The 20,078-nt window shown below is 40.9% G+C and overlaps 1 protein-coding gene across 12 annotated transcripts in view; it reads right to left on the bottom strand.

Moving 5' to 3' along the window:
• The window catches only part of Mecom (MDS1 and EVI1 complex locus), a 556,830-nt gene that overhangs the window by 22,732 nt on the left and 514,020 nt on the right, over positions 1 to 20,078 (bottom strand). For 8 of the 12 annotated variants that reach the window (XM_050138442.1, XM_050138443.1, XM_050138447.1 and 5 more), the window contains 5 exons: positions 17,582 to 17,798; positions 11,748 to 11,895; positions 10,421 to 10,577; positions 4,547 to 5,903; positions 2,201 to 2,288 (listed from right to left, as the gene is read on the bottom strand). In XM_050138442.1, coding sequence (XP_049994399.1) covers positions 2,201 to 2,288; positions 4,547 to 5,903; positions 10,421 to 10,577; positions 11,748 to 11,895; positions 17,582 to 17,798 — 1,967 coding nt within the window. The remainder of the gene's footprint in view (positions 1 to 2,200; positions 2,289 to 4,546; positions 5,904 to 10,420; positions 10,578 to 11,747; positions 11,896 to 17,581; positions 17,799 to 20,078) is intronic. The other 4 variants (XM_050138444.1, XM_050138446.1, XM_050138452.1 and 1 more) reach the window with 3 other exon arrangements.

A 20,078-nucleotide genomic window follows, 5' to 3' on the forward strand; every position in this document is an offset into this window, starting at 1 on the left:
CCCTTGGCTTTGATTAGTTGTGGCTAGAATAGAACTGATCGAGTACAAAAACCAAACCAATCCTCTGGGACCTGAAGAGTTTCCTAAAAGAAATTGATCCCTCCAATGACCGCAAACTTGAATGAGAGCCGAGCTTCTCTTGTGTGTACTGCAGGAATTTGCCTCCTAAGTATTACTTACTAAAACTTCTAGATCCCCACAATAGTTTAAAAATAGCTTGGGAATTAAGCACCCTGAATATCTAGCTCCTTTTTTCCTCCCAAGTCCTCTGTAGCAGCCCACTGTCCATCACATCCAACACTGGTATTACACAGAGACCTATTCCAGAAGGTAAGAACGAAGTATACTCCTGTGTTCCCACAGGTACGCCTGAGTGAGACTGGGGGGGGGGGGCGTCACTGTGCTCTGAGCTCTGGGCATATCCCTTATCTGTTTTGTTGTTTATTACCTTTGAGAATATTAAAATATAACACACTCCTTCATATTATCTTATTAAGTATCTGAGCATTCCGTATTTTAACACAGTCCTATACACATGCAATTATTGGTAAATGAACTTACCCATTTTATCAAGTGGCATATTTACCTAGGCTAGTAATAGTTTTCAGATGGCATGGGCATGCTAAAACCAACTCTTCCCGAGAGTTTTTGTGGAGAAGAAAACCAACACTCATATAGACCAAATTGCTCAAACACACTAAACCAGTTTCATTTTTTCTTCATCCTATCGTGACCTATACCGCTCAGCTTTGAAGTGCTTAATTGCTAGATTTGTTATATTTATTAAAATATGCAAGCAATTTGATCACTACTGTCAAAAGCATATAATAAGAATATAGTGTCACGTATGCTTTATTTAAATTAGAAGAGAAAGTATCAGAGAGTTGCATTTTTACTACACTATCTGAAACACGGAGCATATTGTATTTAGGCTTCTTATCCCATGAACCCTTGCAGGTGTCATCTAGGTCAGTATAAATATCAGAAATTCACCGCTAAACATTTACCGCCTCAGTACTTGGGTCTTTTCCATGTAGGGTTAGGTAGACAGTACTAGTCCTTATTCTTGCTAAATAAAAGTCCATGGCTGGAATGTTTCAGAAAGTTTTGATAACTAAGCATATATTTTTTTCAATTTGGATTAGAGTGAAAATTTAAAGCAAAAAAACAGCTATTTATAACTAAAATAGATATTTGTATCTTTGCTCTCATACTCTCATTTGGTATTAAAGAAGACAATTGAAAAAGTGAGGACCGGACAGCAGGTAAGATTCCTAGCCCAGGAAAAACTAATGAATCTTCTACAGAGATTGAGGAGATTTTCACAAGTTTAATTAGAGAGCTATTGTTTGTGGTTTGGACACACTACAACAGAACATGCTCAAGCATTTTCATAAAATCTTCGGTATCATTAAAGATCAGAGCTTGTATCATTTAAACACAAAACAAAACAAAATGAAATGTGATTTAAAAACAAAACAAAACAGATTCCAGACATCATGGTTGCACTTTCAACACAATTCCCTAGCTGTGGGTTGATATGTAAACCAGTTTGGGAAAGCACAATTAAATGGGTGGCAGTGTAGAGAGGAAGCAGTGAGACAGAGCTGTTCAGCTGCCCCTTTGCAAGGAGAAACTGTATGTATTTTGATAAATGGGCCTGGCCCCATTCAGTAAATAGCGCTGTGTATTGTGGTGAATTCTTGTGCAATTACAGACCTTCACTGGAATGCCCAGTGGTGTCGAGATAAATTCCTTCACCCTCTATGGTAACAACTTGTCAGGTAGACTCATTTCCTGTTTTTATCTAAGCACTAAAAGGACAAGAGTGACCTTCAAGAGGCTGGGACACGATGCAGTATGATCCATATCTTTGTGTCAGGAAACTTTAAACACAAAAGATAACTTCAATATTTATTTCCTCAACTGAGTTCTACTCACTCCAATGTGCACTTTAGCTCAATAAATAGTTAATGCACATAATAATTTAACACCCAAACCATGTTATTTTTACACATATACCAAAAGCTTTTTCTTTCAAAAGCCTGGGTTTTAGTCCCGCTAGAATTTCCTGTGTTCTTCCACAGCAGCGTCATAGGAAATCCTAGTGTTCTTAAAGTTTCTGTCATTCCACTGCACCTGCTTTTCGGGATCAACAAGTTAGTTTACAAGCTTGAAATCTCAAATCCAAAATACTTACTTGTGGGTGAAATAAGAACCCCGGAGAAGGTCTCAAGTATTTTTCTTTCAGAGCTTCAAGTGGGTCGGTGAGCTTTCTTTTCTCTACTCTGAAAGGTTAAAATTAGATTGGGGAGGTGAATCAGTCTTGCTTGTCAGTCACAGCACAGTCCCTGTCATTCATCACAGCAAAGGCAATGGAAGCTTCCTTTGGGACTGGCAAGAAGACCTCCGCTGGGGAAGGATACGTCAGGCACGTCTACGTGTTTAAGGGGAGAAAGACCCTTTACAACAGAAAAACCCTACTCAGTGACTCCAGCGGCAAAGGAGTTTGAAACCTGCAGAGTTGCTGAGTTATGGGCCTCTCTATAACTTTAGGACTTTTCTGTTTCAGATGTGGCAAGAATATCTGAAGAATTTGAGATGGTTGGGGAAAAGTAGGGCAATTTAATTTAAGCCATTTTCTACCAAAAATTACATCTCCAATATCCACTCTGGTTCTCCTAAATTTGCCTATTGGGAAAGAGTAAACTTCCAAGTAAGCTACTGATATTCAAGATATGCTCAGTTCTATACATATATACACAGCACATGTGTGGGATGGGCATATGAACGGACAAATTCTTCACCTCTCTGTCCTTCAAGGTTTAGAGAAAAGGATGAAGGTTGAACATGGTCCACATCCTACCTGCAGTTAGGTACACAGGAAGTGAAGTAAGATGGACTAATTTTCACCAGCCATTGGCAATTATCTTTTAAAAGCTTTTAAGTAAGTACACTTTTGAACTATAACTGAAAGCCAGACATAGTGCACACTCGGGAAACGGAAGAAGGGGCTAGGAGCTAATGTTCATCTTTGGCTACATGGTGAGTTTGAGGCCCATTCTGGACTACTTGTGTAAAGACCAAAACAAAACAAAATGCTATTGAAACAGAATAGCTATGAGTTCAAAAAACGTTATTTCTACTATGCTTTACATGTATTATTGTACTTATTAAACTAGGCATTAAGAAGTCAATTCCTGGGTAAAATATCTGGAGGCTGCAAAACTGAGCTTCATTCCAGACTGACAGTAAATAGCGTTTAGAGCTATGCATAAGAACTTTATCTTTTATAAGATGAAGGTTTGGAGTCTTGGAATTGAAGACAGCAAACGGGGCTGAGGATGGCCACAGATGATGACACGACAGAAGCTTTTTCAGTGCTGAAATAAGAATTTGGGAACACAGGGGCATCTTAGACTATTTTCTTTGTCCTCAGATATGATCTTGTTACAGGGCCTGCAGCCGGCCTCAAACTTAGGATACCCCTGCCTCAGTCTCCTGGATACATGCTACCATGCCCTTGTATTGTGTTCTCTTTCTCTTGTTGAAGTGGAAATAGCTTTTCATACACTAGCAAGCTCTCCAGACACTCTAGATAATATGGGTAGAAGGCATTGACTGATAAGGTCTCTCAGTTCTAGCACTGAGGACATCCATAAATATTACCGAATAAAAGAATCTCACCACATCTCTTCATTCAGAAATATTGGGTTCAATATGAAAATAAGTCCACATGTTCCACAAAGTCTCGATAATATTCAAAATTGTAATTAGGAAGTAAATTAAAAATTCTCATAATATGTAAAAGGTGTAATAAATATAATGATTAAAGAAAATTAATATTCAAAAACCAAATAATCTTTAGTGGTGATTGTTACAGTATGCCGCCAAAACATATCTTATTAAACATAAATGCTTTACCTCTAGAATTCATATATTGAAGGAAACTGGATAATGATGAGATTGAATAGAAACGTATTTTATGCAACTTACTCATTCTATATACAAAGCCATTTTGGGATTACTATTTCACTTACTCTCGATTCTTAGAGGTTTCTTTAGAAAGAAAATATGAGTAGCATATTCTCAGACATATCAGTGGGTTGCCACAGAGGAGACTCGGGCTGTTCTAGGTCTCGTGTTATTCTAAATAAGCAGTCATTTTCATGCCCATGCATAGCATATCTGTGCTAATCCTTTGGGAGCCTCATTCTTCTGCCACTTGACAGTTTGCTTTAAAGATGACTTTCTCATATTTTCCACTCTCCAAAAATGTTTAAAAATAAGTTTATTGTCAAAATAAAAAAAAATTCTGTGGTCCTATTCCAAAGCCTCAATTCAGAGAAATCCAAAAATAAGTCCACACTTAACCTCTCAACTTCTGAATAAAACTTGATTTCTCAAGATTAAGCCTCATCCACTGCTGATAACCACAACAATAACAACAACAAGTGATTTGGAAGAGGAACTACTGACAAAGTGTACAGTCTCGGTTTCATACATATGTTTTTTTTTTTCCAGCATCCTCTCTCATCATCCTTACCTATAAATGGGGTCCATGAAGAAGGGAGTAGGTCTCGCATGCTGCAGGGAGCCATCTGAAGTCGGTCTTGTTTCCATATTGCTTCCTTTCTTTTCCCCAAATACATGGTTTTTTCGAGGTTCAGTCAACTTTGTCCCACCTGCTCTACTCCTACTGCCCATACTGAGATCCAGGGGTTGGTCTTGGCTTGTGGCAGGTGTGGCTGGAAGCTTCGAGGGGACTGAAGACAAGGGTTTCTCATCCTTTTGCTTAGTGGTGAGGTCAAAAGGGGACTCAGAGCTTCCCTTCTGCAGTTTCTTTACTTCACTTGGTGATTGGGGTTCCATTTTCAAAGGTAACGACCTCAAGTCTCTATCAGGAAATGGGTACATTGATTGAGAGAATGCTGGAAAAAATGGGAGGGGAAACATGGAAGGGTAAGGTAACGCTCCGACTTTTTTGTCTTGCAGCCCCACCAGTCCTGTGGAACCAAAGTATTTTTCAGCAATAGACGCAATAGCCTTTATAGAATCATTCACAGCTCCTGACACCGCGGTTTGCTCCTCTACAGATGCTGAGAAAACGGAATGATTGCTGTATTCTTTCTTATTATTTATTGACGCCAGATTCTGCAGAGGGCTTACTTTGTCTTTGAACATTTTACCATTTTCTTTACATTTCTCTTTATCACTTTCAAGGTCACTTTCCAGGTCAGAGCCCGAGGTTGTCTCCAGGTCACTGCCACTTGGTGTACTGACATCATCAAGGTCACTACTCTCTGACTGGTCACTGATTTTCTCAAGGGGCCTCTCTTCAGAGGACCTCTCGGGCAGCAGTTCCTCTGGCTTATTGTCCCCTACAGGTGGGTGTTTAGACAGTGCCTTCAAAATATCCTGTGTAGCTGGCAGTATCTGAGGATGTGTCAAGAGGGGACTTTGACATTTGTTTGACTGTTCAGTACTTGACAGTCCTTTAACAGGAGGACTAGCAGGTATCAGAGGAGGCCTGTGGTACAAGCCTGAAGGAAACAGACCAGGAAAGCTAAAGGAAAATCCAGGAGCTGTTGGAAAGGTAAGACCAGCAGGATGCCTATTGGTGCCAAAATAGTCAGCCAGGCCCGGGTTGGCATGACTCATATTAACCATGGACGTTTTATCCATAGCTGGGGTTCCAGGAAGTGAAATGCCTTGGCCAAAAAATCCACCTGCCGCAAAATGGTTCTTGCCCTCACAAAACCTCCTGTGTTTATTTAAGGAAGACGTAGTGCTGAACATTTGTCCACAGTCTTTGCACTTGATTTGGGTTCTGCAATCAGCATGCATGCGCTTATGACGACAAAGGTTTGAAAACTGAGTATAGGATTTATGGCAGACCTCACCTGCGTGCAAACAACAAGAAAGAGTCTCAGGCTTTATGACAATTGCTTCTCAAGTCAGCAAGTATCTATCACAAGTGCTTTACCCAGAATGGTTACAATTAGGAAGCCAGGAATAGGAGCTGGGAGTCCAGACTGGATGCTCTGAACATAAAATACCTTTCATTTTACTAGATTCCAAAGCAAAGCATTTCATTGACAAACATCTGCAAAGCGGCATGAATACTTCTCACAGAGAACGCAAATGGTTTCCATCCCCAATGCACAATATTTTGCATAATATTTGTGTGCTTAAATATTTATGGGAAAGTCACAATCCAGAATGCATTGCGTCTTCCACCTGATTCCTAACACTAGTAGGATCTGAAAAATCAAAGACAGATTAAGCACAAAAACTTCAGAGCACTTCAAGCAGCTGGCCTTGGAGGCATCGAGACAGCAGACAGCCTTCCCCCATCCACACACTCCGCCTTTATCATCTCTCCATGTGGGAAAGGCTGCCCCCCCCACTTCATTAGGATTGTATCGTGTACTCCCATCGTTCACACATCAAAGCCGCACAACAATGCACATTGTGTATTGGGAGACCTTTTTAACAATCATTTTCATGATTCGAGAAAGACTGACATAATTTACAATGGCTCTATTTTAAGCCTGCAAAGGAAACTAAATTGAATGTAGCCCATCCTGCATTGCTGGTTCCCATGAACTATGAGCACGTCCTCTGACTTCCCCTCACACCAGTGGTTGCGCTAGCCTTCCTGCACATGAAACCCCCATCCTTGGGAAACATGCTCACTTGTGGCTGTATCTTCCTCGGTTATCTCAGGGCTTGACTTCTGCCTGTTATGGCCAAGTATGGGAAGCCGAGGGGAGGGCCGTGAAAACGCTGATCCTGAAGAACCCAGCAGCCGGTGTGGTCCTACACTAGCCCCCTTCACCATGAATTTGTCAAGAAAGTAGCATGTCCCCTCTCGCAGATGCGCCAATATTTCTAAGTATATTTTAAGGCCGAACTTGTAACCCTCCAGCCTTTCAAGTAAGACTTTGTTCAATTTAGTCTTTCAGGATTATAATATCAAATTGCTAAGCATCATAGCTTTAAAAAAAAACTTTGCTGTTGATGAGTTACTTTATGTGTGAGCTTAATTTAATGCTTCCCTGCAATTTTTATATATGTGGAAATATGATATACTTGGCTGGTAATTGTTGAAACAAATTGATTTCAAGAAAATAAACACAAAATTTGACAGATGCTGCTTTCAAGTGATAGCTGACCGTGGGTGCAGAATGGCCGAGTCCAACACGTGACTTGAAGCAATGATGATTTTTAGAACAGTTCATGCCACAGGGATTTTATAGAATGCAGTCAAGCAAAACTCACTGGAGCTTCGTTCCCCACCCCCCCAACAGGAAGTGCTAGGCGATTGTGTTCCTGTTTTCTGCTGATGGAGACTAAACAGGACTGCTGCACATCGCTAATCAGGACAGAGCCTTGGCCACACTGCAGAGACTCTCACAGGATTTAGTAGGAAAAGAAGATGGGGTGATCGCTTCTCAGATTCCTACCGGAGTACACTGGGCAGTCTGTTCTAACAGCATTTCAATAGGCTCAATCAACACACGTACTATTTATACTACCTAATACATTAAATAAAATCACCTGGGGAGCAGACTTCCACATAATTGTATGATTGTGATTCAGTTATGGATAATTCCAAGAAAGTATAGATATGTTATTTTATAGAATGCAGTCAAGCAAAATTTATATATATACATATATGTGTGTTATATAAGTTTTATAAATATATATACTTATATATAATTGGAATTGTAAAAATACACTTTTAAAAATCATCAATAATCTATCTTTTGGGCACTAAGGTACTATAAGAAAATGTCTTAATGGGTAAGTAACCAACTGTAAGGACAGGAGTTGCAATGTTTTACAAATAAAATGTTGCTAGGTCATCTTCTTTTCTACAGCAGGATGACTGTAGAAAATCCACAGTGTCTATGTTGGAATCACATAAGATGTAGTTGGATTTGTCTGTCTGGAACTTTTTTACAGGGTGAGCAGAGTCTGTGTCGATCTCTTAACATAGAATCTGGGTGTTTCCTTAGTCAGGAGCTTTGTTTATCACCCTTGAAGACTCGGATAGAGACATCATTAACCAGGCTCCAGGTCAATGGTTCAACTGATGTTCAAGTCTACACGCAACTGCAATTTTCTCAGCAACAAGGACTTAGCCTCCAGTTAACACTGCATCTTTCTCCTTCTTAAACAAATGAAGAGGTATTTTGAATATATCCTGTCTATTAGAGCATGTGGTTTCTATTTAGGAAGGCTGGCGACTGCTGTGCAGGCGATGAGTAATTGCCTTAGCGCTAGGGGCCCTGTGCTCACTGTAATAAAAGACAGTTGTCATAAACACACTACTGGGGGCAGATCATGGTGTGTGGCCTTCGAGGAGGAACCAGATAGCAGTCATAGGTGAACCTCCACCCTTTCAGCCTCATGGCAACGCCTATGTTTAAACCCTTTGTTCTGAAATTGCCTGGCTATTATTTGTAATTACTCCACAGTTCACTGTCAGATTTGATATTTGAAGAAGCTATCTGCTATTTAAATTTACCAATAATTGCTGAGAATGTATTCAAGGGAAGTACTGGATGCAGCCTGAATGAGAAAGGACAGTCTCGGAAACTGGAAAGTGGAACAGTTGACTTTAGCATGGTTCAGAGCACGGACCAACGTGCTGAACGGCAGAGTTGATGCTTTCCGACTTTAGTCTTCAAAAAGAGATAAAGTACGAAAATAGGTGATCAGAGTTCCTTGTGATTTATTCTGTTCTTCTCACCAAAGCATAAAACTTACCACATTTATTTCTAATGAGTCTGAAATAAATTAACTAATATAGTATGCTCATAACACTTCCAAGAGGGCTTGTAGGAATTATGGCCTAGACAATGAATACTTTCTCTCTCTCTCTCTCTCTCTCTCTCTCTCTCTCTCTCTCTCTCTCTCTCTCTCCTCTAATTCCTATTGTCTACATAATTTCCCATGTTCTAGCAGTGCTTCCCCAGGGAGCTCAGCACCCTTTGTTTATCTGTTGGTTGTCTTCGCTCCGCCCAGGGAACAGAACAGCTAAGCAAAACAGGACTCTCTTGTGCACTGGAAAAGGAAAGACGAGAACTTTTGGCACTTGGAAGCACAAAAGAAGGCTGTGTCAAGGCAAAGAACAGGGACGGTTAGTCTCTGGCAGCTCCACGTTGGCACTGAGAATTAGGTGTTTTGCCAATTGATTCTGTACTAGAGCCGTGGATACCTGCTCCAAACCACCAGTGCTTGTCAAAACAAATAAATAAACAAACAAACCAAACGGGGATAAAACTGGTTCTCATGCAGTTCCCAAAGCAGAAAGCCACAGATGTTGCCAGGTGCTGGTAATGATTCAAGGAATCCCACCCGTATCTGGATCCAGAATCAGTTTAAAAGTTGGTAGCACAGCGGCCTTCTTCCCTGTATTTACACACCTACCAGGGCAAAGGAACAAAGAGCCCCAGAGCTGTTGACTAGATAAACCGAGAACAAAAGGTTTACCTTCTGAATTATTGGAATGATTGTTGCATAGCCAAGAAACAGACCCACAAGGATGAGCAAAAGAAAATGAGCTGAGTTCTCTGTTTCTTGAAGTGTGCTACTTAAGTGCTCGGTCCAGGAGTGTGCCAAGTAGGTGGGCAGAGGGATGTCCCCTGAAAGCGTGCACCTTGTATATCTGCTTGAGGGCAGTGTTTGGGGGAGAGAACCTGTCCAGCATTAAAGATAAAAGACTCTGCTTTTTCAAGTGGCCCAGAACTACCAGTTTGCAATGGAAGCAGAAGGAAGAGGAGGAGTGAAGGGCATTTTATCCCTCCACACATACAATCCCTCATCTACCCATCTGCACACACACTCCAGCATCTACCCCTCTGCACACACACTCCAGCATCTACCCCTCTGCACACACACTCCAGCATCTACCCCTCTGCACACACACTCCAGCATCTACCCCTGCACACACACACTCCAGTACACAGACAGCAACATAAGCCTTCTCGTCTGCCCAGCCTCTTCCAGCTCCTTGAGGTCCAGACCAGGTTTTTAATCACTTAATGATATCTGTTATTGGCTGTTTAACCAAGCCACGATCACTTCCAATGTGAGATACACCTGATCACCTTAGCTAAATCCTACTACCCAGGAAGGCTCTCCTTTCCTTATTTAATGACTTCCCTGGTACTGACTCCATCCATAAAAAAAAAAAAAAAAAAAAAAAAAACAAGGATTATAGGTGAAATGCTTTGGATCTGCTTATAAAATAATTTCTTATAATATAAAATAACCCTCCTACTTTGGACCCAAAACAGCTAGGAGGGCAACCTCCTCCCACCCACCATGGCCGTGCGCGGCCATGCTCCAGAGCACAGAGCCCTTTGAAGGACAGACAGATGCGGAGCTGGGGTGTTCAGAGACTTACAGATGAAGGGCTTCACACTGCTGTGGATGTGTTTGTGTTGCTTGAGGCCTGACGACGTGGCAAATGTTTTACCGCACTCCGGGCAAGCATGTGCCCGGGCACCAACATGTTGAGACCGAATGTGTCGCTGAAGGTTGCTAGGGTCCGTGAAAACCTGCTAGGAAATGAGTACTGATTAATCCAGAAACTTCACTCATGAATACAAGAAAGAAGACCAGCAAGAGCCCAAGGAGAAATTTGCTTTGTTTTGTTTTGGCCTAAGACCAAAAGAAAACTGTATTTCCAAAGTGCAAGGAACTCCTTTAAGGAGGAAACCAGGAATTACTCAGTTCTCTGCGATTGTAACAGGGAATCCATTAGTGTCAGATACTGGACCACATCATGAATGGACTATCAGGCCAGAGTCGAGCAAGGCCTTGTCCAGATCACCATTAAAATTACATTTTAAAATAAAGAACACCACACACACACACACACACACACACAATTTGGAAGATTTTGATGAAAGTACCCCCAAATTTATTTAAATAATTTCCCTAAGTTAAACTCAAACACAGTGTTTCTTCTGCATGTTTCTAGAAATCTGGACATTTCACTAAATAAAAGATGAAAACCCAGTAGTGCATCCAGAAATAAAATATCCTTGAAGACTATTTCAAATGTTCCAGTTTCCACTGCCACAAAAAGCGAGAGGAATAGAAAGCGACCATTCCAGGACATCTCTGCACTCACTGTAAAGTACAAGAACATGGAAGTTGGGGACGGCCATTGCTGTAGCTCACTCTGTGCCCCAATGGAACACTGTCGTTTCACCTGCGTGCTGTGTAGCCCTGATCGCTAAAAGCCCTGCACTGCTTGGTGAGAACCAAATTATGATTTCCACGAAGGATTAGACCGACAAACCTGAAAGTTTGGAGTCTCACACTCTTTCTGAATAAGCATTCTGAAGGGTTATGTGACCTTCCTCACAAACTGCCATTAAAAGAAATAAGTAATTCACGTTGGATATAATTTTCATTTCCCATGAGGCTACAAACCAGCCCCACACGGGCAAGTCGGTAGCGGAACCATGAATTTACCAGGGATGTCGCACATGCAGTTCGGGAGCTCAGCATTAAGTCCCACTTCCTCCCTGACAGAAACAAAAGGATACCCACTAAGTGTTTCTATGCGTTCTGCTAATGCCTTCTAGCACAGAACACTCACTCTGCTTTGCTGAAGGTATTTATAGTTCCCCATCTCAAGGCTTTTTCTATATAGTACAGCAAGTGATGGATTAAGAGAGCAGACAACAGGGAGAGGTGAGTAGCCTACAAATTCACGGTACCTTGGCACAGTTTTCACATTCATAGTGCTTTCCACTGTCATGTGACATCTGGTGGCGAATTAAGTTGGACTTCCAGTTAAACGCCTTGGGACATTGATCACACTTGTATTCTCTCTCCTCGGTATGTGACAACATGTGCTTCTCCAAGCTGTTAAGAGAATAATTGATTTACTGAGAGGCAGGGACAAGGAAAACATTCACAAACAGAATTATCCTTTATTACTAATTCAATTGGCAAGGCAAGAATTGAGAGGGAAAAAAACTGAAGCGGGAAGGAGAGAAGAGACGGACAGAAGCATGTGACAGAAGCTCCTAGACTGTATTTCCCACCAGATCAAGCCCTGTAGGAATAAGACACACCTATCAAGGATTGCCTGAATTTAGGACTATGATAAAAATTATTTATCTATTATAGATTTCTGACATAATCTTAATAGCAAAATTGATTGGTCTACTTTATTCAAATATAAAACATATTAATACAATGCTAAGGACATGAGGCAGGTATTCTCTCGAATATATGTAACCTCTAGATAAGACGGAGTTTATATTTCTAGTCATATAGGAAAGAGAACTGAAAGTAACTTCCTGTTATGGCTCTGATACAGGTGTGTGCGTGTGAGGATTGAGAAATGGGGAGACAAGGGGATAGATAAGAGATGATGATGACGATAAAAGTGGTGACTGCAATGATGAGAATGAAAAACAGAAGACAGACAGACAGACAGATAGAAGATGGAGTATAGATGGATGGATGGATAGATAGATAGATAGATAGATAGATAGATAGATAGATAGATAGATAGATAGATAGATAGATGATGGAGTATAGATAGATAGATATAGATAGATAGATAGATGATAGATAGATAGATGATGGAGTATAGATAGATAAATTCCAAGCTATAAAGGAAAGCATACAGAATTTAAAGATAGTATTGACTGATAATGAGAAAAAAACATGAAGTTCCTTACAAAATAGTTTGTCTACATTTTAAAGTTTAGAATGTTTTGGTTTCTTTAGATTTTGGCTTTGTTTTCTAAATTGGTACATGACTCTGCACAAATAAAATGAAAAGCCAGTATCCATAATTCTTCAGTTCGCAGACACCTGCAACATTTTTGTTCACTGCCACACTGTCTGTGGAATACTAGCATACACGCTCACATAGACGAGGAGCTCCTGGAGTCAGCCTATGTGCATTCCGATACAGCACACAATCTAGGCTCTGAACAGTTTGTTATTAAAAGGAGCAAGAAAGTGGCAAGTGACCTCAAAAGATATTAGGATGCCAATCTGAAAATATGCACATTGTCCAAAAATAGTCCAAATTAAGTACCAATAACAGCGAGTTTTTTTTTTTTTCCTGAGACAGGGTTTCTCTGTGTAACAGGCTTGGCTGTCCTGGAAGTCATTCTGTAGACCAGGCTGGTCTCAAACTCACAGAGCTCTGCCTGCCTCTACCTCCCGAGTGCTGGTATTAAAGATGTGTACCACCACTGCCCAGCAGCAGTGAGTCTTTTAACAAAAAGGATATTCAAAATATACAAACAAAACCTTGCCAGTCACCCTAACAGTATGATTGGTGTGAAAACTAGGAGGAGAAAGCACACATACATCTCAAGGTTTCCCTGTGATGTCACCTCTGTTTTAGGGTGGCAAAATAGATAATCAGGGGTAGGAGTACACAGAATTAATTAATCCTTATAATTCATTAATTAGTTAATGAATCCAGGTAATCTGCTGATGCTTCCTGATATAAATAAATGATAATATCAATGATGCAAGCTGTTAAACCAATAAATCCAAAGCCCAGGCCAGGTCTAGGATGTAGTGATGCCTTTATGGACAATGGAAGGAAAGAAGAACAATGTTAGGTATCACCAGGGATGTACAAACAGCAGAACTGCAAGGGGAAAATGGACTGAGAAAAATAACAGGAGAGAGAGAGCCTGAGAGGGAGACTCTGACAAGAGGAACACTTACTAGATTAAAGTAGACATAATTCTGTCAATCAACAGCATACACGGACCTTCTGGTCATCATAATCCTAAGAGCTCTATCAGAATTACAAAGTCAGCTTAGTATTTTTTAAGTGTACTACCAAAATAGTGTTTCAAAAGTCTTAACTTTTCAAACATCCTGTCTATATATTTTTCTTAAGAAAAATATATTATCCAAAATTTGTTTCAAACACTCCAAAATAGGTAGAGAAGAAAGACAAAATGAAACTGGTCTTTTGTCATGATTGTGGAAGCTGAACATAGCGGTGCTTTTAAATTCACCGTCCTTTCTGATTTGTGCCTGTTTGAAGCATTCCACAATAAAAATCTATTACCACTGCCAAGAACGAGTGTTTAATTTGCTGTCTCGTTCCTCTGTGAGATCAGAACTCTGTATTTGAATACTAACTGAGACCTGCACTAAGAATACACTCCTCCGCAGTGATGAGCGGGACTGGTTTGTGAATAAAGCCCCGACTCTCATATCTCCATAAACTGAAAATGCTTTTCCCACGTTCATTTTCCTCTATAGCTTCTTTCCTATTCATACTGGCGCATGGACTCACGCTGAGGCCCGTGAGCCAGTCCTGTAGCAAACCCTGCTGCTCGTCCACAAGTGCTGATGCCTCACTGAAAAACAAAGTACCTGCTGGGAACAGGGACATGGAGCTGAAAGGAAGACCCCATCTTTACCTGCACTATGCCATCCTCTGTTTGCAAAGGATGTTGAAAGCTAGTAGATGAGGGAGGACAGACATCAGGAACAGCAATGAGCACGAGCTGCCATTCTTACAAACCACTGCGGTGACTGGGAGTGCGCTGTCTTCAGTAACCAAGGAGTGCAAGCCATTTCTGCTCCAAATTTCAATGTGTATTTGAAATCCTGATCCCTGCCTCCCAGAGGCAGAAGACTGCCATGTGTTCTGAGACTCATTCTTTCTCCTGATTACAAGGTTGTGATCTAGCTCCGAGAGAATGTCGTGAGCACATAGCACTCCTCACGGGATGACAAAGCAAGGGAGCCTTCCCTTCTTCCTTCTCTTGTGTAGGGTAAGACACATTATTGTCCCGTGGTGTTATCACTGTCAAATACGCTGATAAAAGGGGGCGTGGACCATTTAGATAACTCAGTCAGTAAAATGAAAGCATGGAGAACAAAGCTCTTTTCCTAGCACCCCAACATAAACAGGCTGACATGTAGCACCCCAACATAAACAGGCTGACATGGTGGCACGCATGTGAAATCCAAGAAAAGAAGATCCCTGGGCTGGGCTCACTGGCACCAGCTGGCCTAGCCTACTCAGTCAGTTTCAGGCCAAAGAGAAACCCTGCCTCAAAATTAAAAAAAACAAAAACAAAAAAACAAAAAGGTAGACAACCTCCATAGAATGATGGCCAAGGTTTCCTCTGTCCTCCTCATGTAGTTACACACACAAACACTTCCCCCCCACACACACCCTCATAGCCCTCACATGCACACCCAGTAGGAGGAAGAGAAACAAGTTCTCAAAAAGCAGAAACTGCATTGTTTCCATAAACATCGAAGCCCTCCTGCCAGCCATCAGACTTCTCTACTTTTCATACAAATTAATAATAGTGGGTGGAGCTTTGGTCAGCACCCCATGTTCTAGTCCCCTGCCCATATCTGGATTAGTTTCAAAGATTTTAGGGACAAAAAAAGTCTCAGTGTAAGATGCCAGGGATAACTAACACACACACACACACACACACTAACACACACACACGAATTTTAAATATTTTAGATGGTATGTGCAGAAAGAAAAAAATGTCATATTAAAGAAGGCCATCTCTTCAGTTGACAAGATTAGCAATAATGGCAGCATTATAAAGTGGGAAATATCCAGGAAATGTAAATTTGTGGCAGTACTACAGTATATAAGTCCATGACCATCTACAACACTTGGTGAAATGGTACCCAAGTGCATGATAATATACTCTTTGCATCTGGCCGGGCTTCCAGAAGGTAAGTTTGGAGGGTTCTATACTGCAGTTCACCCAATGACTGACTGGCAGTTGCCTTCAGCATGAAGTGGAGTTACCTGAGGCTGTTGCCTGAGGTTGAGTAGATCTAGAAGGTCCCTCCTAAGAACACTTGCTATCTACGTTCCAAAGGAACTGGAAACTTCAATTTTTTTGCACAGTTCTTCTCTTTAAAAGAGAAAGAGAGAGAGAGAGAGAGAGAGAGAGAGAGAGAGAGAGAGAGAGAGAGAGATTCTTCCCTTTTAAAACACCAAAGTAAAATGCTTCATTTCTGGTCTAGAGATACCATTTCTTTGTGTGAATATTTTCTCTTCTCCCTGGCATCTACTGGTTTTTATTTTATATAATATTGGGGCATGATTATATTTAAGAGACACTGAATGATTTTTCACTATAAATTTATAATTTACTAACCATATATGTATTTAACTTATTGATTTATTCTCTGCAGATTTATATTTATAGAGTGAATTTGAAAGGTGTTAGGGAATCTCTGTTATTTTCCATTTTTTTTCTCATTAGTAATGAACTAACTTGTACTTGAAGCTAAAGAGATGTATCTATTTGATTCAGCATCTTTGAGGAGAGCCATTGAGAAGCGGTTATACTTCAATGTCTGTTAGTCATTCCTACCTAAACAGAATGATGTTTGCATGAAATCCTTTCCTCACACAGACTGAATTGGGGAAAGAATGCATGGCAGTAAGAGGAAGGAAAGAGAAAGAGGGGAGGGAGCCAGTAAGGACAGACTGGAAAAGAAAAGGCTAGATGGGGTGAGAGCTGTGTCAAGAGCCTACTCAGACACACTCTTGCACAAGGCCATTTGATGCACAGCCATCCCACGGAAACATGGTAGGATGTGTTCACTTGAAAGTCAACTGTGTATTCCAAAGCTCATTTCCAGATTGAAAAAAAAATGAATGCATTTATTAGAATCTTTTGTGAACCAAAAGCAAAAGCTATTAGGTAGGAATATGCAAAAAGAAAATCTATTAGTATCTCTGAACATAAGGTTGCATTTTGTAGCATAATTATCAACACAGTCTTTTAAGGGGAGGTTCCAGTGTTGTTGCTTCCTTCAGTAAAATGAAAAAAAAATCTTAAATTCAAAGGACTATGCTAAACAAATATGCTACTGAGATCTGATTTTCATTTTCTTAAAGATAAATATTAAAACATTGCTTCATTTAGATTCTTACAGTACTATTCTTCCCTTTAGAAAATCCTACACCAGGAAACTGAACGTATTCTTGTCCTGTCATAGATGTGCAATTTGATGACTAATTTGAATTAAATCCTTGAGCTACATGGCTCTATCAAAAAGTATATTTTAAAATGAGCCTGAGGTCTAGATTTTTTAGTCATTTAAATGATTTAGTGGTAGTTTTATTATTCTTGGCATATCACTGCCTATTTTTCCCTCACCCTGTATTTTTTTCTCAAAGTCATCATTGTCCCCATAAAGTTAAGCCTTTAGTTTACAATAACCCAACGTAAATGACAGCACCTGTAGGCCAGAGGTGTAGCTCAACGGTAGAGCACTTGTCTAATGTAGTCAAGGTTCTGAATGGAATCCTAGGTTTAGGAAGAAAGGAAGGGGGCAAAAAGAGAAAGGGAGGGAAGGAATAATTCTGTTTGGCAAAAAATAACCCAAGTTCACTGTAGCTATCTTACGGACAAGGCGTTTTAAGGAAACAATGATCCCTGAACTTGTCACCACGTCTGGCCAGGTTTTTGAAGCTCCAGTCTTCCCCAGAGCAAACCTGTCAAACTCCAGCCTAGCATGTAGCTGCCGAGCAAACACTCGTATTCAATAGGCTTTTGCTAACCTTTGCAGATCAGGGAAAACTCGGTCACATTCCTTACAGTCCTGGTTGCCATGGATCTCTCGCAGATCGCTCTCACTCTCAAGGTTTTGCTGCAAGTCCTCTTCTACCATGGAGAAGGCGGAGTGGGGTGTGCTGCATGGAAACTTCTGGTGATCGGCTAGTTCAGCCTTGGACTCGAAGAGCTGGTCACAGTCCTCACAGCGGTGCTGCCGTTCTTCTGTGGAGACAGTCAATTGCCACCGTAAGCCAGCCATCGTTTTGAGTGAAACAAAACATAACCTATAGTTGGCTTTTGGCGTGTGTGTGTGTGTGTGTGTGTGTGTGTGCTGGAGACTGAAGGAGACTATCTGTGCACGAGTGGACTCATCCATCCATGTCTGCATATGTGGAGGGAAGAGGTTGCTGTCTCTATTGATCTCCACTGTATTTTTTGAGACGGAATCTCTCACTGGACCCAGAACTCTCCACTTTGATAAACTAGCTGGCCTGTGAGCCCTGGGGACACTCCTGACTCTGCCTCTACCTCTGATGGGGTTACAGACGTGACGAGCCAATATTGGCTTTTCCATGGGTGCTGAGGATCCAAACTCAAGCACTCATGCTTGGACAGCAAGCACTTGACCCCCTGAGTTATTTCCTAATCCTGAAAGTTTGACTGCCATTTCTCCCAAGCCGTGCTCAATGCGTAAATTAAAAATAATGAATGCAAAGAGTCCCATAAAGAATTGGGAAAATAGCACTTCTCCTTTGGCTACACTGTGATCTGATCAAATAAAACTTAACACCTAAACACCTTTACAGGTTCTAGGGAAAACAGAAATAATAATCACAACTTATAAACCATAATCTATTCTCTCAAGCCAGTATAGGCACGATTTACATTCCTTAAAACTTATGTATGAGAAAATACAGGTCTAAGTATAACAGATAACAGTACTAAAGTTTGAGGAAAAACTAAGCAGTCAGTTATGGAACTAAAAGATAAGTGATTGTGTCAGAATTTGAACTCACTTCCACTTTTCCCTAAGCCAAAGATATGTTGCTTGAAAGACACAAGTGTACACAGAGGCCCTGTCTGAGCAATAATTACGCCTATCCTTGTCAGTAAACTGTCATCACCTGGGACGGAGCACAGGATGTTTCCAGCACCTTTCAGGGCTAATTTATTGTACTCTGGGGTCAGCCATAATTGACATGGCTTTGTTAAACAGCAAACAAGAATTTACACTTTAAATCAGCGGATTTATAACTAGGCAGTGATAATGGAAACTACCAACAGCATTCTTTATAAGTCAGGGACAAAGAGCACTGTTCCTGCCTTTCTATTCAATAGCTGAGGTCCCACTCAAGAGTCCGCACTCAGTGGAGGTCACAGGTAATGATCCCACAGGTATTGTGTATATCTCACGAAGCTGAAAAGCACCCATAGTAACACCATGACACATAAGCTGTTTTGCAGACCTATAACCAAGGAAGACGTTATTCTTCAGCTATTAATTGACTGTTTGGGGGAAAACATTGCAGGCACCTACCAAATTGCCAGAGACTTTGCTAGAGAATGAATACACAAGGAACTCAAAGGGACATGCATGAGTGCAAAGCTATGACAAACAAACACACAAGAACCCGAAGGAAATAACTGCCCAACTCAACTACATGGGAGAAAATGCTTCCTTCACAAAGGGCTTAGAATAGGTCAAAATCAGTGCAGTGACACAGGGCTAGAATGCACTAAGGATGAAGGTACTCACACCACACATGGCTCACAGAAGGACCAGGCTGCAAAAAAGTAAGCCAGGTGTATAAGACACTTGGAGGGAAGGCATAAAATGATGCTAATGCTCATGTTAAGAGGGGAATGGAATTTCATTGGGGCCTGGAAGCCAGGTTATGTTTAGGCTTCATGCATAGAAGAATTTCCCCCATTTGCAGTGGGGCAAGTCTAATAGAGAGACCCACCAATACACAGGTTTACCTTAAATCACATCAGTAATGGGGGGGGGCAATGGCAGATAACACTGTCTTTACTTTGTATGCAGAGACTTACAGAGGGTGGATGCACTCCACAATCATCTCCTCTGCATTGGAGGAGAAATCTCAACAATATTAATGAAAGACATTTTTCTAAGGGTTATAACACGTCTATATATTCAAGATTTGTGATTCCAAACTCATCCAGGAACCCACAAAGAAACTGAACTTCCAGGCGCAAAATGCACAGAAAAAGCCTAATATTAGACAGCAAAGACCCTGCCCTAGAAGCTGACTCTACGCGCTGACCATGTTTTCTTCCAAGATGCTTAACTTCCCTTTAGCCTCAGTTCTCAACGTGCAAAGTCACTATAATACCTGACTCAGAGGGACTGAATCTATGTGTAAAAGATTAAAAAAGAACAAGCTATGCAAAGCACATTACATCCAGCATATAGAAGCTATGGAAGCATAGCTTTAAATTTATTTTTTTAGAAGTATAGAACCCAAATAACCACTTAAACAT

Source organism: Alexandromys fortis, unplaced genomic scaffold (genome assembly GCF_014885135.2).
Source record: "Alexandromys fortis isolate MF-2015 unplaced genomic scaffold, M_Fortis_MF-2015_v1.1 scaffold_15, whole genome shotgun sequence".
Lineage (NCBI taxonomy): Eukaryota > Metazoa > Chordata > Mammalia > Rodentia > Cricetidae > Alexandromys > Alexandromys fortis.